Consider the following 22,791-nt stretch of genomic DNA (forward strand, 5'->3'; position numbering starts at 1 on the left):
AGTGAGTTGAAGATAATGGTCATAGAATAATTTGGAAAAGGATAGTGAGAATAGCAGCACAACTGGAAGAATGTGATCGATGTCACTGAATTGTACATGTAGAAACTTTTGAAATGGTGTAACTTTGGCTATGTATATTTTCACCAAAAAAAAAAAAGGTCCTCCTAGGTTGAGAAGGGAGAGTGTTGAAAGGTCGTGGGGTTGTTAACCAATGTAATAAAACAATATGTGTACTGACTGTTTAATGAGAAACTATTTGTTCTGTAAACCTTCACCTAAAGTATAATAAAAAAAAAAAAACAGAAAAGCAGGGAGAATAGTTAAAAACCAATAGCGATAATCCAGGTGAAAGATAATGGTGATTTGAACTAGAGAGTTAGTAGTAAAAAAAAAAAAAAAAAAAAGAGAGAGAGATACTCATAAAGATGGAGAGAAGTACATGGGTTTGAGATTTATTTTCAAGGAAGATAATGGATAAAACTGGGGGCGAAAATATATTACTTTAATAGTGGGGCAAAAACTTTTTAAAATGTTCACAGAAATTAATAACCAGTTCCATTTTTTCTAGCCAGCACACAGGAAGGTATCTTATAAAGGTCTGCCGACTCTGTGTTATTTTCATTCTATTTACAGGGTGCTTTTGAGAAATTATTCCTTTAGGCAGACAGGAAGGAAACAATGTGATTTCTTTCATAGAATTCTGCTCTAATACCAAAAATAAATACTGAACTCTTGCTAACTCAATGAAATTCCAGTCCAGTGCCCTCATTTCTGGATCCAATGTCCAAAGTACTTGGCACACAGTAAGAATTCAACAAAATGCTTTCTGAACTGAATGAAATAGCCTCCCTACCTGTATGGGCACCATAAGCAATCTTTACAAAAATGCACTGCATCTCCTCTCAAAAGCAACAAAATAAAGGGAAAAACAGGAATTATTTAATGTTTAAAATTTTGAATACTTGTTTGTCCCTTAGTGGGAAAACTCAGTGTTATAAAGATGCAAATTCAAAAACTTATTTACATGGAATGCAATTTCAAATAAATCCCAACAGTATTTTTAAGAGGAACCTAAGAAACGTATTTTAAATCTTATCTGGAAAACTGAACAGGTAAGAATATCAGAGATAATCTTTACAAAAGAAAAGTAATAAAGGGAAAAACCTTATTAAACATTAAAACATTATAAAAACCATCATTAAAAATGCAATACAAGGATAGCGAGGATAAAATTCTTGTTACAGGGCACAGGAAATATAAAGATGTAATTAGTGATAACAACAAAATAAGGGGATGGTATAGGTATAGAATTTTTGTATGTTACTGTACTAACTTATCCAAGAGTTATAAACACAAGCTGTTAAATACAATATTTGTGGTAATCACTAAAAAAATATCTAAAAAACATCATACACAAAAAGAAAGAAGGGAACCAAAATGGCTTACTACAATAAACCAACAAAATACAAAAAACAGCAGTATTAGAGGACAAAGACAAAGAAGATTTAAGACACACAAAAAACAAATAACAAAATGGCAGAAGTCAGTCACTTCTTATTAGTAATTACAGTTGAATGTAAATGGACTGAAATGCTCCATTCAAAAATCAGAGAGCAGCAGAATGGATGAAAAACCTTGATCCAACTATAAGATGTTTACAAGAGACACACCTTAGACCCAAGGACACAAATAAGCTGAAAGTGAAAGGATGGAAAAAAATATTCCACGCAAACGATAACCAAAAGAAAGCTAAGGGGCAATCTTAATATCAGACAAAGTAGCCTTTAAGACAAAATCTTTTAGAAGAAATAAAGATGAACGTCACATAGTAATAACAAGGTCAATTAATCAGAAGATTTAACAATCATAAATATATATGCACCCAACAACACACCACCTAAATATATAAAGCAAACACTGATAGAATCGAAGAGAGAAATACACAGAACTACAGTAATAGTTGGAGACTTCAATACACCACTTTCAACACTGGACAGAATATCTAGAAAGATCAACAAGGAAAAAGAGAACCTGAATGACACAGTAAACTAACTAGACTTAACAGATACATATAGAACACTTCACCCAACAACAACACAATATACATTCTACTCTAGTGCACGTGGGTCATTCTCCAGGATAGACCACATGCTAGTTGACAAAGTAAGTTTCGAAAAATTTAAAAAGATTGAAATCATAAAAAGTATTTTCTCTGACCACAACAGAGTAAAGCTAGAAATAAATAACAGAAAGAAAAAAAACCCAGAAAATACACAAACATATGGAAATTAAACTCTTGACACAGTATTAATCTACCAATGGGTCAGGGAAGAAATCAAAGGAGAAATCACAAATTTCTTAGAGTCAAATGAAAATGAAAGCACAACAAATCAAAACTTTTGGGACGCAGTGAAGGCAGAACTCAGAGGGAAACCTATAGCAGTAAATGCCTATATGAAAAAAGAAGAAAGGTATCAAATCAACGGCCTAACTTGACAATGTCAGGAACTAGAAAGAGAAGCACAAATCAAGCCTAAAAACCAGAAGAAAGGAAATAACAAAAACTAAAGCATAAGTAAATAAAATCTGAAACAGAAAAACAATGAAGAGAATCAACAAAACCAGAAGTTGGTTATTTGAAAAGATCAATAAAATCGACAAACCCTTAGTCAGAACGACAAAGAAAAAAAGAGGAAAGATGTAAATAACCAAACTAAAAAATGAAAGAGAAGACATTACAACTGACCTGACAGAAATAAAAAGAATTATGACAGAATATTATGAACCACTGTATGGCAATAAACTGTATAACCTAAATGAAATGGACAAATTCTTAGAAGCACACAACCTACACAAACTGATTCAAGAGGATATAAAATCTCAACAGACCCATAGTAAGTGAAGAGATTAGATCAGTGATCAAAAACCTCCCAACAAAAAAAGTCCTGGACCAGATGGTTTCACTGGGGAATTCTACCAAACATTTACAGAAGAATCGACACCAATACTGTTTAAACTCTTCCAAAAGATAGGAAGGAAGGAATACTCCCTAATTCATTCTATGAAGCAAACATAATACTGATACCAAAACAAGACAAAGATACCACAAGAAAACTAGAGGCCAATATCCCTTATGAATACAGATGCAAAAATCCTCAACCAAATACTATCAAACAGAATCCAACAGCATATTAAGAGTCATACATCAGAACCAAGTAGGATTTATTCCAGGAATGCAGAGATGGTTCAACATTAGAAAATCAATCAACATAATACACCACATCAAGAGAACAAAGTAAAAGCCATTTAATAAAATCCAACACCCTTTCTTGATAAAAACTCTCAAAAAAACAATAGAAAGGAAGTTCCTCAATATGATAAAGAGCACTTAAGAAAAACCAACAGTAAACATTACACTCAATAGAGAAAGTCTTTCTCCTCGAAACTGGGAAAAAGACAAGGGTGCCCGCTCTCATCACTTCTATTGAATATTGTATTAGAAATCCTAGCCAGAACAATAAGACAAGAAAAAGCAATAAATGGTATCCAGATTGGAAAAGCAAAATAAAATTCTCTCTATTCGCAGATAACATGATCAAATATATAGAAAATCCTGAAGAGTTCACATGAAAACTTCTACAGCTAATAAAGGAATTCAGCAAACTGGTAGGGTACAAGGTCAACAAACAAAAATCAGCTGAGTTTCTATACATCAGCCAATGAGAAATCTGAAAGGGAAACTAGAAAAACAATTCCATTCACAATAGCATTTAAGAGAATAAAATAACTAGGAATAAATTTAACCAGGGATGTGAAAGACTTATACAACGAAAATTATAAGACACTGCTGAAAGAGATTAAAGATTTAAATAAACGGAAAAGATGTTCTGTGTTCATGGATTGGAAGACTTAATATTGTTAAGATATCATTACTACCCAAAGAGATCTATAAATACAACACAATACTGATCAAAATTTCAACAGGCTTCTTTACAAAAATGGAAAAACAAGTCCTCAATCTAATACATGAAAAGGCAAAAGGCCCCGAATAGCTAAAGCAATGTTGAAAGAGAAGAATAAAGTAGGAGGACTCTCACTTCTTGATTTTAAGACATACTGTACACTACAGTAATCAAAATAGCCTGGTACTCATGTAACAATAGACATAAAGGCCAACAGAGTTGAATAGAGAGTCCAGAAATAAACCCATACATCCATGATAAACAGATTTGGACAAGGGTGCTAAGTCCATTCAATGGAGAAAGCAGAGTCTCTTAAAAAACAGCAATGGGAAAACTAGATTTCACAGGGAGAAAAATGAAATAGCATACATGTCTTATACCATACACTAAAACAAATTCGAACTGTGATAAAGATCTAAATGTGCAAACTAAAACCAAAAATTCTTAGAAGAAAACGCAGGGACAATGCTGTGGGGCCTAGCTTTTAACTATGGACTATCTAATGTAGTAACAAAAGCACAAATAGCAAAAGACAAAATAAATAAATGGGACCTCATAAAAATTAAAAATTTTTGTTCATCAAAAAACTTTTATCAAAAAAGTGAAAAGATAAGCTACCAACTAAGAGAATATCTTCAGAAACCATACATCTGGTAAGAATCTAATAACTAAAATATAAATAAAACTTGGACAACTTAACAATAAAATGACAAGTAACCTAATCATAAAATGAGCAAAGGACTTGAATAGACATTTCACCAAAGAGGACATTCAAATAGCTACCTAACACATGAAAAGATGTTCAATGTCACTAGCCATTGGAGAGATGGAAATCAAAACTACAATAAGATACCATTTCACTCCCACTAGGATGCCTAAGATAAACAAAACAAAACAGAAACTAATAAATGTTGGCAAGGATACAGAAAAACTGAAACTCTTATCCACTGCTGACGAGAATGCAAAATGGTACAGCCATGGTGGGTGGGATGGGATGTTCCTCAAAAACCTAAAAATAAAATTACCATATGACCCAGCAATTACATGCCTAGGTCTATATCCAAAAGACTTAAAAAGCAGAGACCCTATAGGGTTGCTATGAGTCAGTATGAACTCGCATTAGTAGCAGGTTTGGTTTTTGGCAAGGATAAACCACACTTTATGTAAACAGGCCGTCTCTACTTTTCCACTATTTTAAATACAGGTAAAATAAACATCCTAGTACATGCTCCCTTGTATTCATGTGAATTCACTTTTGTATTGTTTTATTGTGACAGAAATATATACAACAAAGCCTCTGCCAATTTAACATTGTTTACACATACAAATCTGTGACATTATGTTGAGCGTGTTGCGCAACCATCACCACTACTCATTTTCAAATTACTCTACCACTACTAACAGGAACTCAGTGTCCCCTAAGGGGTGACTCCCTCCTACCCCTGGTAACCACTAATAAACTTTGTAAATGGGATTATACAATATTTGCCCTTGTGTGACTGAGTGACTTCTTTCAGCATAATGTTTTCAAGGTTCATCCATGTTTTAGCATGTATCAGTTCTTTATTTCTCTTTATGGCTGAAGAATGTTCCATTGTATGTATGTACCACATTTTGTTTATCCATTCATCTGTTGATGGACATTTAGGTTGCTTCTGTCTTTTGGCTTTTGTGAACAGTGCTGCAATGAACACTGGTGTACAGCTTTCTGTCTGCATTCCTGGTTTCAATTATTTTGGGTATATACCGAAGATTGGGATTGCTGTCTTAAACGGCAGTTCTATTGTCAACTATTTCATGAACTACCAGACGGTTTTCACACCATTTTGCATTCCCACCAACAATGGAGGAAGGTTCCGACTTCTCCATAATCCTTACCAACATCTGTTATTTTCTTTTTTTGAATTTAGATTTAAATCCTTCACCAAAGTTACCACTTACCTATTGTCTACTTAGTGTTTCTCCATCCCTACCCCTCCCCACCGTAATCATCAAAAGATTGTTTCTTCCTGTGTGTAAACCTTTTCATCAGTTTTCATAGCAGTGGTCTCACAGAATATTTGTTCTTTTGTGATTGACTTATTTCACTCAGCATAATGCCCTCCAGATTCATTCATGTCGTGAGATGCTTCACAGATACATCACTGTTCTTTACCGTTGAGTAGTACTCCACTGTGTGTATATACCATAGTTTGTTTATCTATTCATCTGTTGATAGCACCTAGGTTGTTTTCATCTTTTTGCTATTGTGAACAATGGTGCAATGATCATGGGTACACATGTATCTCTTCCGGACGGCTCTTATTTCTCCGGGATATATTCCTAGGAGTGGAATTGCTGGATCATATGGTATTTCTATTTCTAGCTTTCTAAGGAAGCATCGTCTATCATTTTCCAAAATGACTGTACCATTCTGCATTCCCACCAGCAGCGCATAAGAGTTCCAATCTCCCCACAGCCTCCCCAACATTTAGTATTTTCTGTCTTTCTGATTCGTGCTAGTAATGCCAGGATGAGATGGTCTCTCACTGTGGTCTTCATTTGTATTTCTCTAATGGCTAGTGATTGCAAGCATTTCCTCATGTGTCTGTCAGTCACCTGAATGTCTTCTTTGGTGAAGTGTCTGTTCATTTCCTTTGTCCATTTTTTAATTGGATTATTTGTCTTTTTGTGGTAAAGGTGTTGGATTTTCCTGTAGATTTTAGAGATCAGACCTTTGTCAGACTTATCACAGTCAAAATTTTTTCCCTAGTCTGTAGGTTCTCTTTTTACTCTTGGTGAAGTCTTCTGATGAACGTTTAAGTGTTTAATTTTTAGAAGATCCCAGTTATCTAGCTTATCTTCTGGAGTTTGCGTGTTGTTAGTTATGGTTTGTAGCCTGTTAATGCCATGCATTAGGACCTCTAGCGTTGATCCTATTTTTTCTTCTATGATCTTTACAGTTTTTGGTTTTATATTTAGGTCTTTGGTCCATTTTGAATTAGTTTTTGTACATGCTGTGAGGTATGGGTCCTGTCTCATTTTTTTGCAGATCAACATCCAGTTTTGCCAGGATCATTTGTTAAAAAGACTGTCTGTTCCCCATTTGATGGACTTTGGGCCCTTGTCAAAGATCAGGCGACCACAGGTGGATGGATTTACATCTGGGTTCTCAATTCTATTCCATTGGTCAATGTATTTGTCGTTGTACCAGTATGAGACTGTTTTGACTACCGTAGCTGTATACTAGGTTCTGAGGTTAGGTAGTGCGTGTCCTCCTACTTTATTCTTCTTCTTCAATAGTGCTTTACTTATCTGGGGCCTCTTCCCTTACCATATAAAGCTAACGATTAGTTTTACCATCTCTTTAAAGAATGTTGTTGGTATTTGGATCGGGATTGCGTTGTATTTGTAGATTCCTTTGGGTAGAACTGACATTTTCACAATGTTGAGTCTACCTATTTATGAACATGGTATGTTTTTCCATCTATGTAGATCTCCTTTGGTTTCTTGCAGTAGTGTTTTGTAGTTTTCTTTGTATAGGTCTTTTACATCCCTGGTTAGATTTATTCCTAAGTGTTTTATTTTTTTAGGGGCTATTATAAATGGTATTGTTTTCCTGATTTCCTTTTTTGTCATTCTCTTTATTGGTATATAGGAATCCAACTGATTTTTGTATGTTTACCTTGTATCCTGCTACTCTGCGGAATCTTTCTATTAGTTCCAGTAGTTTTCTCGTGGAGTCTTTTGGGTTTTCATATCATCCGCAATAGGGACAGTTTTACTTCTTCCTTACCAATCTGGATGCCCTTTCTTTTTCTTGCCTTATTGTTCTAGCTAGAACTTCCAGCACAATGTTAAATAGGAGTGGTGATAAAGGGCATCCTTGTCTTGTTCCTGTCTCAAAGGGAATGTTTTCAGCCTCTCTCCATACGATGCAATCCCGATCCAAATACCAACAACATTCTTTAAAGAGATGGAAAAACTAATCATTAACTTTATATGGAAGTTTATATGGTGGGTTTTGTTTATATGGTTTGTTTTGTATAGATGCCCTTTATTATGTTGAGGAATTTCCCTTCTGCACCTATTTTATTGAGAGTTTTTATCAGGAATGGGTGTTGGACTTAGTTGAACGTCTTTTCTGCATCGACTGAGATGATCATGTGGTTCTTTTATTTTATTTCTGTGGTGGATTGTGTTGACTGATTTTCTAATGTTGAACCATCCTTGCATACCTGGTAGGAAACCCACTTGGTTGTGGTGTATTTTTTTTTTATATGATGCTGAATTCTACTGGCTAGAATTTGTTGAGAATTTTTGCATCCATATTAATGAGTGATACTGGTCTTTAATTTTCTTTTTTTGTGGTGTCTTTGCCTGGTTTTGGTATCAGGGCTATGCTGGCTTCATAGAACATCTGTTATTTTCTGTTGTGTTTTGTTTTGATCAGAGAAATTCTAGCAGGGGTGAAGTAGTATCACACTGTGGTTTTGATTTGCATCTCCCTAATGACTAATGCCAAGGAGCCCTGGTGGCACAATGGTTAAGGGCTCGGCTGCTAGCTGAAAGTTTGGCGGTTAGAACCCACTTATCATATCCACGGGAGAAAAGACCTGGCGACCTGCTCCTATAAAGATCAGAGCCTAGGACACTTGTGGGGGTAGTCCTAATCTGTCACATTGGGTTGCTATGAGTCAGAACTGACTCAATGGCACCCAAAAACAATGATGACTAATGCCACCACTTGTCTGTCAGTTTGTTGTACTGTGGTGGCTTGCATGTTGCTATGACGCTGGAAGTTATGCCACTGGTATTTCAAATACCAGCAGGGTCATCGTCATATTAACCTTTGTAAAGCAGAGTTTTAACCTCATCCCTCTACTGCTCACCTAGTTTTTTTCCCCCTAAGGCCTCCCTGACCTTCCAAATTGAGACTTAATATAGCCTGTCATTTCAAGGTTTTCCACTCTATGACCCTAACCTTCATCTAGATGATTACCCACTACCACTCCCCTTCATGTGCCCTTGCATATGTCAACCTGGGGATGTCACCTAAACTTGACTTGACCTTAGTGACTTCGCTTGTAATCTTCTCTCTGCTTACAACATCATTTCCCAAGTTTCTGCTTATCAGAGTCTTACTAGATAATCATAGTACTGTGGCTATATTAAAAAAAAGAAAAGTACGTAGGGGGCTTTCTGTTAGAGACACAAACTGAAGTATTTACAGATGAAATTTAATAAAGAAAAGTCATACCAGGACTTCAAGATCTATATCAAATATCTAATCCTTTATGAAGCTATTCCCAAATACCCCAACCCTTCCACACAACATGCAACACTCACAAGGCATTGTGTGCTATGCATTACTCTAAGTGCTGGGCAAAGTAGACAGGATATTTCCCCACCTTTAGGAGTTCAGTCTAATGGGAGACAATTGCATAAGTGAACAGTTACCACAGAGTGTGATCTGGGCTACGATGGAGGTGAACACAAGGGCCTGTGGGACCAATGAGGACTCCTAATCCAGACTGGTAGCAGGCAGAGGGAAGCACCCTAAAAAGTGGTGCCTAAAGGCAAGAAGGAGCCCTGCTGGTACAGTTGTTAAGAGCTTGGCTGCTAACCAAAAGGCTGGCAGTTGGAATCCACTGGCCGCTCCTTAGAAACTCTATTGGCGCAGTTCTAGTCTGTCCTATACGGTTGCAAAGAGTTGGAATCGACTTGCTGGCAATGGGTTTAAAGGCATGAATAGGACACTCCAGGCGGCTTCTCACCTGGTTATCCAATTCTGCCTTTGTTACATGCATATTATGCATGTTCTTATCTTTCCCTTGAGGGCAGGATCTATCTTAGTCTCATTGGCGCCTTCTATAGAGTAACCAAAAAAACAACACCAAACCCGTTCCCATCGAGTTAACTCCGACTCATAGCGACCCTATAGGCCAGAGTAGAACTGCCCCATAGGGTTTCCAAGGAGCAGCTGGTGGATTTGAACTGTCAACCTTTGGTTAGCAGCTGAACTCTTAACCACTGCGCCACCAGGGCTCCTCCTATGGAGTAGGCATTATTAACCATTTAAGGCTTAACTGGGAAGTAAATTAATAAGTTTGTGTGTGTGTGTGAATTCCTTGATTTCAAAATTAAATAGTGACCATACAGTTTAACAAAGGCTGAATACTAACATAAAACAATTTTACACAGCATTGACTTCATTTTATAGCTTCAAATAATCAACCATGGCTTTCACCAACATGCTTACCATTTTTGTTCTTCCGACTAGGATCTGCTCCGCTTTTTAGAAGCTTTAAGGCACACTGCTTATGGGCTCGGTAAGCTGCACAATGCAAGGGTGTATTTCCTAATTGATCCGAACAGTTAACATCAGGAGGATTGGGCCTGTTGAGCTAAAGATTAAAGAAATGCAATGCAGAATTACATATCAAAGATAGACCTTCTCCCATAAAACGCAGAAAAGTGTACATGAATGCTTCAGGCGAGCCCTCATACTACAGAGCCTGAAGCACAGCTGGGCTCCTGGACAGCTAGGCTGCCGGTAGCTTCTTGCTCACTGAGCCACTCCCTGTCACTCCCCAGGCTTGTTCCCAAGGTGCCACCAAATCTCAGGCCTGTGTCCAGGGCCCACGCTCCTTTGACAACAGATGCCAGCACCACCCAGCCACCTCTGGAAATTAATATTTCACTAAGATTTGCTCCCTCCTTCCAGTCTTGTAATTCAAACTCATGACAGAAAAATTACAAATCAGTCTACCACTTATGGTCATTCAGAAGAGTTAATACCATAAATGTTAAATGTGTAAATGTAAAAATTCTACTTAATTTGTTGCTTCCAACTTACTGCTTTAAAAAACTTCTTTATACAGTCTCCATTTCACAAAGTTTCAAAAACGTTTTAGCACTAAATTTGGAAAACAAAGAAGCCTTTTCAAATGAGCTGAAATAACTTTAAAGCAAAAGGCAATGCTTCAAGCCTTGAATTCGGAACAAATTTAGAATTTCATGTTTAATGAGACTATGCAGGAAATGAAAACTGGAAAGTAGGTCTCCTAAGAAGAAGAAGGGAAAAAAGAAAAAAAAAACCAAAAAACCAGTGGGCAAAGCTTTTTGGTCTGCTCTAAAATCTACATATTTCAAAACATTTTCCTCCTTTATATGTTACTTTCCTGGAAGTACAGCTGCTACTCCTTTCACAACACATTGCTCATCAAAATTAGAGAAATGTATTCCTTGATACAGCCCTATGTATTATGTGGAGCGAGCCCTGGCAGGGTACTGCTTAAGAGTTCAGCTGCTAACCAAAAGGCTGGCAGTTCAAATCCACCAGCAGCTCTGTGGAAACCCTACAGGGCAGTTCTACTCTGTCCTATAGGACCGCTATTGCCTTATCAAGGTGGGGGATGGGGGGAGTGTCTTTACACTAACTTTCGGCCTTGAAAAACTGGACTCTTAACCATCAAGTTTTCAGGGGAGAAGGAGGAGGAATGGGTGTAAATCAGAAATTCCAAAAGAAACATCCCAGTTGAAAATGTATCCTACTTACACTATTACCATGATAGTGCTTTTAGACACTTAAAGACCTTTGCTCTGTTATTATGATCTCTAGAGTTTTTGGTCCCACAATTCAACTAAGTTATGGCTAACATTAAGTAAAATTTTTTCCTAAAGTGTAAAGAAATAGTCTTTTTTTTTTTTACCAGTGCAGTAAGTTCTGCTGTTCTGCCTTCTCTTGCTGCTGCTAAGAGTAATTCTTCAAGCTTTCTTTGCTGAGTCCTTTCGACAGCTGCAAAAGAAAAATACATATTACTCTACTCCTTGTCAGGATCCTATTTGCATATTTATTACAAAGATGTATAAAGAATAAAATGGTCATGGTGAGAAAAATCAATTTTTTTGAATTGCAATACAAATATACTTACACTTTATTGTTATTCCCACTGTCTTACATTTCAGAGTACAGGTTTGGATGAATTTATGTTTTCAATTCAGAGGTCTTTAAGTATTTTACTCACTACAATAACCAACACAAATAATTATAAATTATGTTTACATACTGAAATTCTATCACATATCTGCCTTGGAAAGGTAGATAAGTGAGGTTCGTATTTTCATTTATGAAACTTAGAATGTGAAGAGAAAAGCAGTAATAAGAAATAACACTGGTAGGACAGCCTCCACCAGACTGAGTCCAGCACAATTAGATGGTGCCCGGCTACCACCACCAACCGCTCTGACAGGGATCACAATAGAGGGTCTCAGGCAGAGATGGAGAAAAATGCAGAACAAAATTCTAACTCACAAAAAAAGACCAGACTATCTGGCCTGACAGAGACTGGAGAAACCCCGAGACTATGGCCCCCGGACACTCTGCTAACTCAGTACTGAAGTAATTCCTGAAGTTCACTCTTCAGGCAAAGATTAGACAGGCCCATAAAACAAAATGAGACTGGAGGGGCACAGCAGCCCAGGGGCAAGGACAAGAAGTCAGAAGGGGATAGGAAAACTGATAACAGGGAACCCAAGGTCAAGAAGGGAAGAGTGTTGACATGTCGTGGGGCTGGCAACCAATGTCACAAAACAATGTCAATTAATTGTTTAATGAGAAACTAATTTGCTCTCTAAACCTTTATCTAAGTACAATTAAAAAATAAATAAATAATAACAATGGTAGGAAGATGTACCAACCATATACTTAGATTTTTATTAATTTGCTTATACACCAAAACCAAACCCATTCCCATCGAGTTGATTCTGACTCATAGTGACCCTATACATCAAAGTAGAACTGCCCCATAGGGTTTCTAAGGAGCAGCTGGTGGATTCGAACCACCAACCTTTTGGTTAGCAGCCAAGCTCTTAACCAGTGCACCACCAGAGCTCCAATTTGCTTACATACTTCCACATAAACAAATTTTACATACTTAATAACTACTATAACACTATGTGTCACAGGCTATTCAAAGCACTTTAAAAATATTAACTCATTAATACTACCACTGACCAGTAGTGCTTTGTGAGGTAGGTATTACTATTACCTTCATTTATAGATGAAGAAACTATGGCACCAAGAGGTTAAGGAACTTAACCAAAGTCACACAGCTGGGAAGTGGAAAAGCTGGGATTTGAACTCGGGCAGGCTACTTCTAGAGTCCATGCTCTTATCACTACTCTACGTTGCCTCTCAAATCATGTTCGCAGGGAAAGAGAGCAACTGGCAATCTGATTTGTTTAAGAGACTGGAATATGTAAAAAGGTGTAATTTCTGCTAGATTTGAATTTTATTTTGGCTTACAGAATGGAAGTAAATTCATAGACAGGCTCAGTAATCCCACTCAAGACGTGTGTACAGTGTCTTGTACAAAGGCTGCAAGGGAGGAAATACAACAGGCTTTTCAGGTCTTCCTGGCTAAAGTCAAGGTCACAGAAAGAGAAGCAGGCTGGGAGCCAGGGGATTGAGGAAACAGATGAACATTTATTAATAGTAACTACTATGCACTAATTGTTGTTTAAGACAATATACACACTATCCGATTTAAACTATAGGAACAAGTATACTGAATACAGGAATAGCTGGAACTAATTTAATCTTAAGAAACAACTAACATTACTACATACTATTATCTTATATTTTTGCAATTTTAATTCTATACCTAGACCCCACTCTACCTCAGAGGAAAAAGGCCAAACCTCTACCTAGGCCCTCATCGCCACCTTCTTTTGCTGGAATTCACTACATTCAATCTTTTCCTCTTCACTGGTTCCTCCTTCTGGCTACTGGAGAACAGGACTGCCCCATCCCTGTTGTACATACTTCTACAATTGCATGTATCCCTTGAGTTGTAATGTATCCTCTCATACATCCTTGAAGGCAGGTCCCTGTTCTTATTCTTCTTTGTAGCCTAGGCATTTGTAACAGTGTCCAGCACAATGCATACTCAGTCAATTAAAATTTACTGAATAATCAAATAATGCTTAATGCTGGTTCTAGCCTTTAGGGAAGGCTCATAAATGAAGGAAAACAGACAGAGATTTAGAGTTGAAAAGGCTGCACATGTTCCTGGACTATGTTCCTAGACGTTCCCCGTCCTGTGTTCATTCTGTTTTGGGGGATGCGGCTTCCGGAGGGCTGGTAATGTTCCCTTTCTCAAAGTGGATCCTTCTTACATGGAGGTGTTCCATTTGTGAAAATGATGAGCTGTTCATTAGTGATGTATACTTTTCCATATATATTTTATACCTCAGTACATTATTTTAAAGCAAATACAGGTAGTCCCCAAGTTACGCTATATTTGATTTACGACGAACAGCATTTATGACGTTTTTTTTTTTGTACATCTTATCATTAGTAATATGTACCACATATAAGGCTGCAGTGCATAATTTGCTGATGTTACTCTCAGATATTCACTTGCAGATGTTCAATGTTATGATTTATAAAGATACTGATAATAAAACGCAATAATAATAAAAAAAAATGAGGTATTTGACAATGTCAGAACTGATTTACAATACAGTTGTCATAAAGGAACTCCATGGTAAGTTGGGGGCTACCGGTACTCGAAATCCAAAAAATCATTTGTCTTGGAAATTTTAAATTGAATATGACTAAAAAACGAACTCTTCATCTTTCTTTCCAATCAGAGTTCAGAGTTAGTAGGAATCTTTGTAGTCATGATGTCTAACTCTATCCTCAGGATAACTGAGCTGGCCAGAACTGCCTTCTCCAGCCTCGCATGACTCCCAACTCTACACCTTACAGTTTACCTGTCCTGCATTTTTGCATTCCTTCATCACCTCACTGCTTCAGTCTAGAGCCATACTCCCTCGTGGCTCTAATTTTCTACTTTTAATTTCATTGAAAATTTGAAAAAATAGGTAACAAAACTTTCCATAATTCTGTGTAAATTAAGAGTTTACAAGTAGATACATGAAACTAAATAGGCAGCTCCTGTCCAGAGGTGAGATGAGAAGGCAGACAGGGTTAGGAGCTGGTTGAATAGACATGGGAAACCTGTGGTGGAAAGGAGGAGTATGCTGTCACAGTACAGGGAGAGCAACTAGGGTCATATAACAATGTATGTACAAATTTTTGTATAAGAGACTAATTTGAATTGTAAACTTTCATTTAAAACATAGCAAGAAAAAAAAATAGTTTAAAAGCTGTAAATGATGGCTTGAGGAAATGCTCATATAGATAACTGTGTTTCTAACCAATGACTTCTTAAAACTATATTATCTTTAGAGCTGAGGCTTGGTGTCATCTGTTGTGGCATCTCAGAAGCCGTTTTTACTTATACTCTGGATCTTAGCTATTACTCAGGAAAATGATGTTTGTATTATGTATTATGATCCATACTTGGACATGTTGTCAGGAGGGATCAGGTCCTGGAGAAGGACATCATGCTTGGTAGAGGGTGAGCGAAAAAAAGGAAGACCCTCAATGGGATGGGTTAACACAGTGGCTGCAACAATGGGCTCAAGCATAACAACAATTGTGGGCATGGTGCAGGACTGGGCAGTGTTTTGTTCTGTTGTACATAGTGTCGCTATGAGTCAGAACTGACTTGATGGCACCTAACAACAACATTATGATCCATAATATTTACCTTCAAGCATATTTCTAATTTCTTTGTCATAAGTGACTTCTTTTGCTGTCTGTCCACTCCCATTAACAACAGTAGTATCAGCATTATATTCCAAGAGAAGCATTACCAACTCCTAAAAAAGCAAAGAAATTATTTTTAGCTGTTAATAAGCTAAGACTTTACTGTATCATAGCCCATTTCCAAATTACTACAGTGTTTCTACGATAGAAAAAAGTGTTGTGTACCAGTACCAGTTGCTATTAAGTCTATTACAACTCATGGCAACTCCATGTGTGTCAAAGAAGAACTATGCTCCACAGGGTTTTCAGTGGCTGACTTTTCCAAAGTACATCACTGGGTCCTTTCTTCTGAGGTGCCTCAGAGCGGACTTGAACTTCCAACCTTTTGGTTAGCAGCGGAGTGAGTCAACCGTTTGTACCACTCAGGGACTCATGATAGAAAAAAGGTACTGTGTAGGAATCTTTATATCACATCAGCTATAAGTGATTCAGTGTCTGACTGCTGCAGGGGAATAAAGGCCTGGCCCTCTCACCCACTGCTCAGGGCAGTCAGAGCTCCCCACAGGGTCGGCTGGGGCATCCCTGGAGGAGACTGCATCACAACCTGACTATCTCTCTGCCCAAACTTGCTTCTTTCCTCCGCCCCCCCTTCCACAGGAGTTGATCCCACAACAATCTCAATTAACACGATGCCCGCTAATCTCCACCTCAGTCAGCTTCTTGGGGAACTCAATCTACAAAACATGTCAATATTTACATCTATATTTCAAAGTTGCTGTTTCACATTAAATGAAATGATATGTCAAGTCAATTGGACAATGCCTGACACACAGCAAGCATTTAGTACATAACCATGAGAAATGGAATCCTAGGGAACAAGACAGATAACCAACCCACACTGCTGTCAAGTTGATTGCAACTCACTGTGACCCTACAGGACAGAGTAGAAGTGCCCCATAGGGTTACTAAGGCTGTAAATCTCTACAGAATCAGACTGCCACATCTTTCTCCCACAGAGTGGCTGGTGGGTTCGAACCATCGACCTTTCAGTTAGCAGCCAATTGCTTTAACCACTGCACCACCAGTGCCCCTAAGAAACCCCAGGATTATACCTATCTTCTATATTCCACGTGAGATATAAATAATCATGGACACATGGAACATAGAAAGCATTCGTTTCCAATGTATACTCGATTCTGCTAGAAAACTGTAACAGTCAAAATAAAGGTAAGTGCCACAGCCCAGTTATGTACTATGTTTACCATATTGCTATCATAAACTGATGACCAAAAAGAAGTAAAACCTTCAGAATTCTATCTGCATCTGAAAAATAAAGTAAGGAAAAAATGCTAAATATAACTTTTAAAAATCCTGGTATACTAATTTTTACCAAAGAACTCTGTTCTTCTTGTTGTTAGGTGCAATTTATACAAAAGATTAGTTAAATCTAGTTACTAGAATAATAAAAAGCATCAAACAATATGTAATAAGTTCATTCTTCTTTATTGTTGTTAGATGCAGTCAAGTCAGTTCCGACTCAGAGCAACCCTATGTAAAACAGAATGGAACACTGCCCGGTCCTGTGCCATCCTCACAATCTGTGCTACGTTTGAGCTCATTGTTGAAGCCACTGTGTCAATCTATCTTGTTGAGGGTCTTCCTTGTTTTCACTGACCATACTTTACCAGGCATGATGTCCTTTTCCAGGAACTGTTCCCTCCTGATAACACATCCAAAGTACGTGAGGTGAAGTCTTGCAATCTTTGTTTCTAAGGAGCATTGTGGCTGTACCTTTTCCAAGACAAATTTGTTCATTCTTCTGGTAGTCTGTGGTATATTCAATACTCTTTGTCAACACCATAATTCAAAGGCATCAATTCTTCTTCGGTCTTCCTTATTCATTGTCCAGCTTTCACATGCATATGAGGCAAGTGAAAATACCATGGCTTGTCACGTGCAGCTTAGTCCTCAAAGTGACATCTTTGCTTTTTAACACTTTAAAGATTCTTTACGCAACAGATCTGCCCAGTACAATACATCATTAGATTTTTTTGACTGCTGCTTCCATAGGCATTGATCATGGATCCGAGTAAAATGAAATCCTTGACAACTTCAATCTTTTCTTCCTTTAATATGCTGCTTATTGATCCAGTTGTGACGAGTTTTCTTTATGTTGAGGTGTAATCCATACTGAAGGCTGTAGTCTTTGATCTTCATCAGTAATTGCTTCAAGTCCTCTTCACTTTCAGCAAGCAAGGTTGTGTCACCTGCGTAGCACGGGCTGTTAATGAGTCTTCTGCCAATCCTCATGCCACATTATTCTTCATATAGTCCAACTTCTCAGATTATTTGCTCAGCATACAGATTGAATAAGTATGGTGAAAGGATACAACCCTGACGCACCCCTTCCTGATTTTAAACCACACATTATCCCCTTATCCTGTTTGAACAGTTTCCTCTTGATCTATGTACAGTTTCCATACGAGCACAAGTGCTCTGGAATTCCCATTCTTCACAATGTTATCCACAATTTCTTACAATCCACACAGTCAAATGCCTTTGCAGAGTCAGTAAAACAATACAATTCAGGTAAAAATCTGTAATGGTTAAGACTGTGTGTCAGCTTGGCTGGGCCATGATTCTCAGTGTTTATACGTGATCACCCCCATGATGGGATCTGCTGCGAGTAGTCAATCAGTTGAAAGGGAGTTTCCTTGGGTGTGTAGCCTGCATCGGAATATAAGTGGACGCTCTGGCTTTTGCCCTCACTGCAGCTGCCTCTTGTTCTTCTGACCTCCAGTTCTTGGGACTTGAGCTAGCAGCTTACCTGCCGATCCTGGAATTTGTCGATCTTCACAGCCTGTGAGCAAGAGCCCTGCTCTCCAACCTGCCAATCTCGGGTTCGCCAGCCCCTGCAGCTATGTGAATCAGGAGAGGCTTTGCAGTCCTGCCTGCTGATCTTGGGATTCATCGACCTTCACAGCCTGTGAGCAAGAGCCCCGCTCTCTGACCTGCCAATCTTGGGTTTGCCAGCCCCTGAGGCTGCATGAATCAGAGAAAGCCTCTATCCTGATCCAAGGATTTGGGACGTTCTAGCCTCTACAATTGCATGAGCTGTTTCCTTGATATAAATCTCTCTATATATACGTATATTTATATGCTTTACTGATTTTGCTTCTCTAGAGAATCCAGCCTAAGACAACGTCATTCTTATTTAACTCATGATAAATGCACATAAATTTTTCAATTATGGGATTATAAAATAACCTTTAGAGATCATGCTGCACTACAGCCCACAATCAGAATAAGCAAAAATTACCCTTGTGTCATAGTTAATTTACCAGATCATTCAAATAATTAGAAAAAAAAAAATCAGAAAAATTGGGTGAAAGCAACTTCTGGCTATAGTAGCATTAAAAGTTCAGAGAAGTGGGGGTGAAGCAAGATGGCAAAGTGAGGGGCCACTCCCATTTATTCTCCCAAGCAACTAACCTACTGAACAATGAATAAAAACAAGTACAGACCGAGATCTCAGATCTCCAGACAGCAGCTGAGGTTTAGAGAGTCGGGTGAGTCCAGAAGTGGGGGAGAGGAAAAGTGGGGACAGCACAGAAGCTGAGAGAACCTACCCATTAATACTGGGATCACTCATTCATTGCAGCCATTTTGGGATCAGGACAGGCAACACTCCAAACAAGGAACACGAGAAGGGAGCTAATCTGAGAAACCCGAAGCCCAATTTTTTAAGGGGGAGCAAACTGGCCAAGGGAGTGCACAGGCCAATTGTGAGGGGGCAAAGGGAGATCATGGTACAATGAAAGAGTGTTGTTGAATTTCTGAGACAGACGGGCACAAGGACCATGAGAAACTGCACAGGCAGGAAGGTGGGGGGAACACTTCAGACTGTCAGGTAACACAGAAGGAAAGAGCTGGCTCCCTGCCCACAGTGGGACACTGTGGGAAAGCCTGCGCAGGAGTGCCCATAAGGGAAAGAGAGCCCCCTACATTCACCATAGTAAAGCTGAGCCCCACTGCTTACATCAGCATCTGCAACCAGCTAAACCCACCCTCCCATGCAGGTGTACTGCATTCCACAGATCAACCATTCAGAAGTCCTGAATCATCACTGAAAAACGCCTAAGGTTAAGAGTGCCCTCCAGTGGTTCTCAAGAGAAGATACTAAGCCCACTGCTGCTGGGTCAATTCTGACTCACAGTGACCCAACAGAACAGAGTAGAACTGCCTCACAGAGTTTCCAAGGAGTGGCTGGTAGATTCAAACTACTGACCTTTTGGTTAGCAACTGAGCTCTTGACCAGTGTATCACCAGGGCTCCAACTAAGTAATACATCACTAAAAAACTACTGGGTCATACAAGAAATCAAAACTGAAATAAAAATTCCTAGAACCAAACAAAAATGAAAGCACAACATATCAAAACCTTTGGAACACAGCGAAAGCAGTACTTACAGGTAAATTCATAGCGATAAAGGCCTACATTAAAAAAGAAGATCCAAAATCAATAACTTAAACTAACAACTTGAACAAATAAAAAAGGAAGAGAAAAGGAAGCCGAAAGTTACCATAAAAAAGAAAATAATAAAGATCAGGGCAGAAATAAATGAAATAGAAAATAGAAAAACAATAAAATCAATATAACCAGAAGTTGGTTCTTTGAAAAGATCAATAAAATAGACAAACCACTGGCTAGATCGGAAAAAGCAAACCAACAAAAGAGGCAAATAACCAAACTAAGACATGAAATTGGTGACATTACAACCAATCCAACAGAGATAAAGAAGATCATAACTGATTACTATGAAAAACTGTACTCCAAACAAATTTAAAAACCTAGATGAAATGGACAAATGTCTAGAAACATACTTCTACCCAAACCAACACAGAAGTAGAACATTTAAATAGACCCATTACAAAAGAAGGGATTGAAGATATCATCAAAAAACCGCCAACCAAAAAAAAAGCCGAGGACTAGATGGCTACACTGGAGAATTTTACCAAACATTTAGAGAAGAGTTGTCACCAATCCTACTCAATCTCTTCAAAAACATAGAAGAGAAAGGTATACTACCAAACTCTTTCTATGAAGCCAGTATAACCCTGATAACTAAACCAGGTGAAGACATTACACACACAACAAAATTACAGATCAACTTCCCTTATGAACAAAGATGTAAAATTTTTCAACAAATTTCTAGCCAGCGGATTTCAGTAACATATCAAAAAAATCACACACCATGATCAAGTGACATTCTTAACAGGATTACAAGGGTGGTTCAGCATTAGAAAATCAACGAACATAATCCACGACATAAATAAAACAAAGGAAAAGAACCATATGATCATATCAATTGATGCAGAAAAGGCATTCAATAAAATTCAACACCCTTTCCTGATAAACTCTCAGGAAGAGGCGGGGCCAAGATGGTGGAGTAGTCAGATGGCTTCTTATATCCTTCTTACAACAAAGACCTGGAAAAATAAGTGACTTGATTGTATATGAATACCCAGGAGCCCTGAACAAGGCAAAGTTGAGGAATTGGACTGAGTTGCGGGGGGAGAGGGAGGTGGTTCGGAAGAAGCGAGCAGTGCCAGAGTGGCGGTGGCGGGACTGCAGCTCTACAGCCGCTCCGGGTCCACAGTAAAGCAGGCAAACAGCTATGCGCATGTTCAGGAAGCAGTTTCTGCATTAAGAGAGACCCAGCAGCAGAGATTCTGCTCGGACACTCCGAACCAGTGAAAAGCAGCTCCGAAGCAGCTAAAGATAAGTACATGCATGTGCCCTTTAGTGGGGATTTAAAAAAAAAAAAAGCCTGTTTGGGAAAAACCTCTCTCCCTTTTACCTCCTCCCTCCTCGCTCTGCACTGGGAGTCCGCTGGGCCGGAAGTAGATCCCAGAAGCCGCCCTGACACATTCTCCTGGCCTTGGAGAGGGAACAAATAAGCTACTGGCTCCCCTAAGCCAGGAACTCAGGGTCAGCACAGCTCCTTTCCTAGGCACAGGTGTAAGGGGTCCAAAGATTCTGAGTGCTTTACACCCCTATATAGACTTATGGGGACTCATCTCAACAGCGTTAGCCCTCACTACCACAGTACAACAGGGCAAATACCTGAAGTTTAACTTCAACTGTTTTAGCTGTGAAGTGGCAGATGTGTGACCCTTGAAACAGACCCACCCCTTAAGTAGGCAGCTTTACCAATCCACAAGAGGGGCTTGAGGACTGGTGGTGTCACCTAAGCCACCTAGTCACCTGCTACAGGAGTCCAAGAAAAAGTGGTGCCCTCGAGTCTTTACAGCCAACAGAGTGGGGTGCTCACAGTCCAGCTGTAAAACTCACCTACCTACTCGCCCTAGGGAATAGGGACATGCTTTCCTTTCAGACTCTCAGGGGCAGCCGTCAGCCCCCTGCCTGGCTCAGCGTGTGATCCCCTACCACAGCCAGATACCAGTGCCTACACCAATCACCCATCCCTCTCTAAACTGTAGGTGAGAGGTTGCACCGCACACTTGGTGACCGGCTGCCTGGATACCTGAGCTGAACCCGTACAGGAAAATTTAACGGGCTCCTGTGTGCACATACTCAGTTACATAACTACCTACCTGGTTACAGGACGTTAGAGCTTCAAAGATGCCAATAATCAAACTAGCACACATGAGTAGCCTATTGGGGCATATCAAAACAAAACAGAACTAGAAGCTAGGACTTACTAAACAAATATAAAATAAAATTATAACTTATTGATGGCTTGGAAATAACAGTCAATATCAAATCACATAAAGAAGCAGTCCATGATGGCTTCAGCAAGCTCCCAAAATAAAGAATCAGTAAATTCTCTGGAGGAAGAGAATTTCTTGGAATTACTAGAGGCAGAATACAAAAGATTAACATACAGAACTCTTCTAGAAATTAGAAAGGAAATTTAACAAAATGCAGACAGCCAAGGAACACACAAAGTAGTAGCGGAACTTACAGAAGTTATTCAAGAACATAATGACAAATTTAACAGGCTGCAAGAATCCATAGCAATCACAGCAATCAGAAATCCAGAGGATTAACAATAAAATTTCAGAATTAGACAACTCAATAGAAAGTCACAGGAGCAGAATTGAGGCAGTAGAAGTTAGAATTAGTGACACTGAAGATAAAGCACTTGATGCCAACTTATTTGAGGAAGAATCAGATAAAAGAATTAAAAAGAATGAAGAAACT

General features: G+C 38.6%; 1 protein-coding gene across 7 annotated transcripts in view; it reads right to left on the reverse strand.

The window, feature by feature from the left end:
* The window catches only part of LOC101360186 (oxysterol-binding protein-related protein 1), a 173,661-nt gene that overhangs the window by 90,766 nt on the left and 60,104 nt on the right, over window positions 1–22,791 (reverse strand). For all 7 annotated transcript variants that reach the window (XM_023742068.1, XM_023742066.1, XM_023742069.1 and 4 more), the window contains 3 exons: window positions 15,566–15,677; window positions 11,657–11,742; window positions 10,204–10,348 (listed from right to left, as the gene is read on the reverse strand). In XM_023742068.1, the coding sequence (XP_023597836.1) occupies window positions 10,204–10,348; window positions 11,657–11,742; window positions 15,566–15,677 (343 nt within the window). The remainder of the gene's footprint in view (window positions 1–10,203; window positions 10,349–11,656; window positions 11,743–15,565; window positions 15,678–22,791) is intronic.

The sequence above is a fragment of the Trichechus manatus genome, unplaced genomic scaffold (assembly GCF_000243295.1).
Source record: "Trichechus manatus latirostris isolate Lorelei unplaced genomic scaffold, TriManLat1.0 scaffold00199, whole genome shotgun sequence".
NCBI classification, from domain to species: Eukaryota; Metazoa; Chordata; class Mammalia; order Sirenia; family Trichechidae; genus Trichechus; species Trichechus manatus.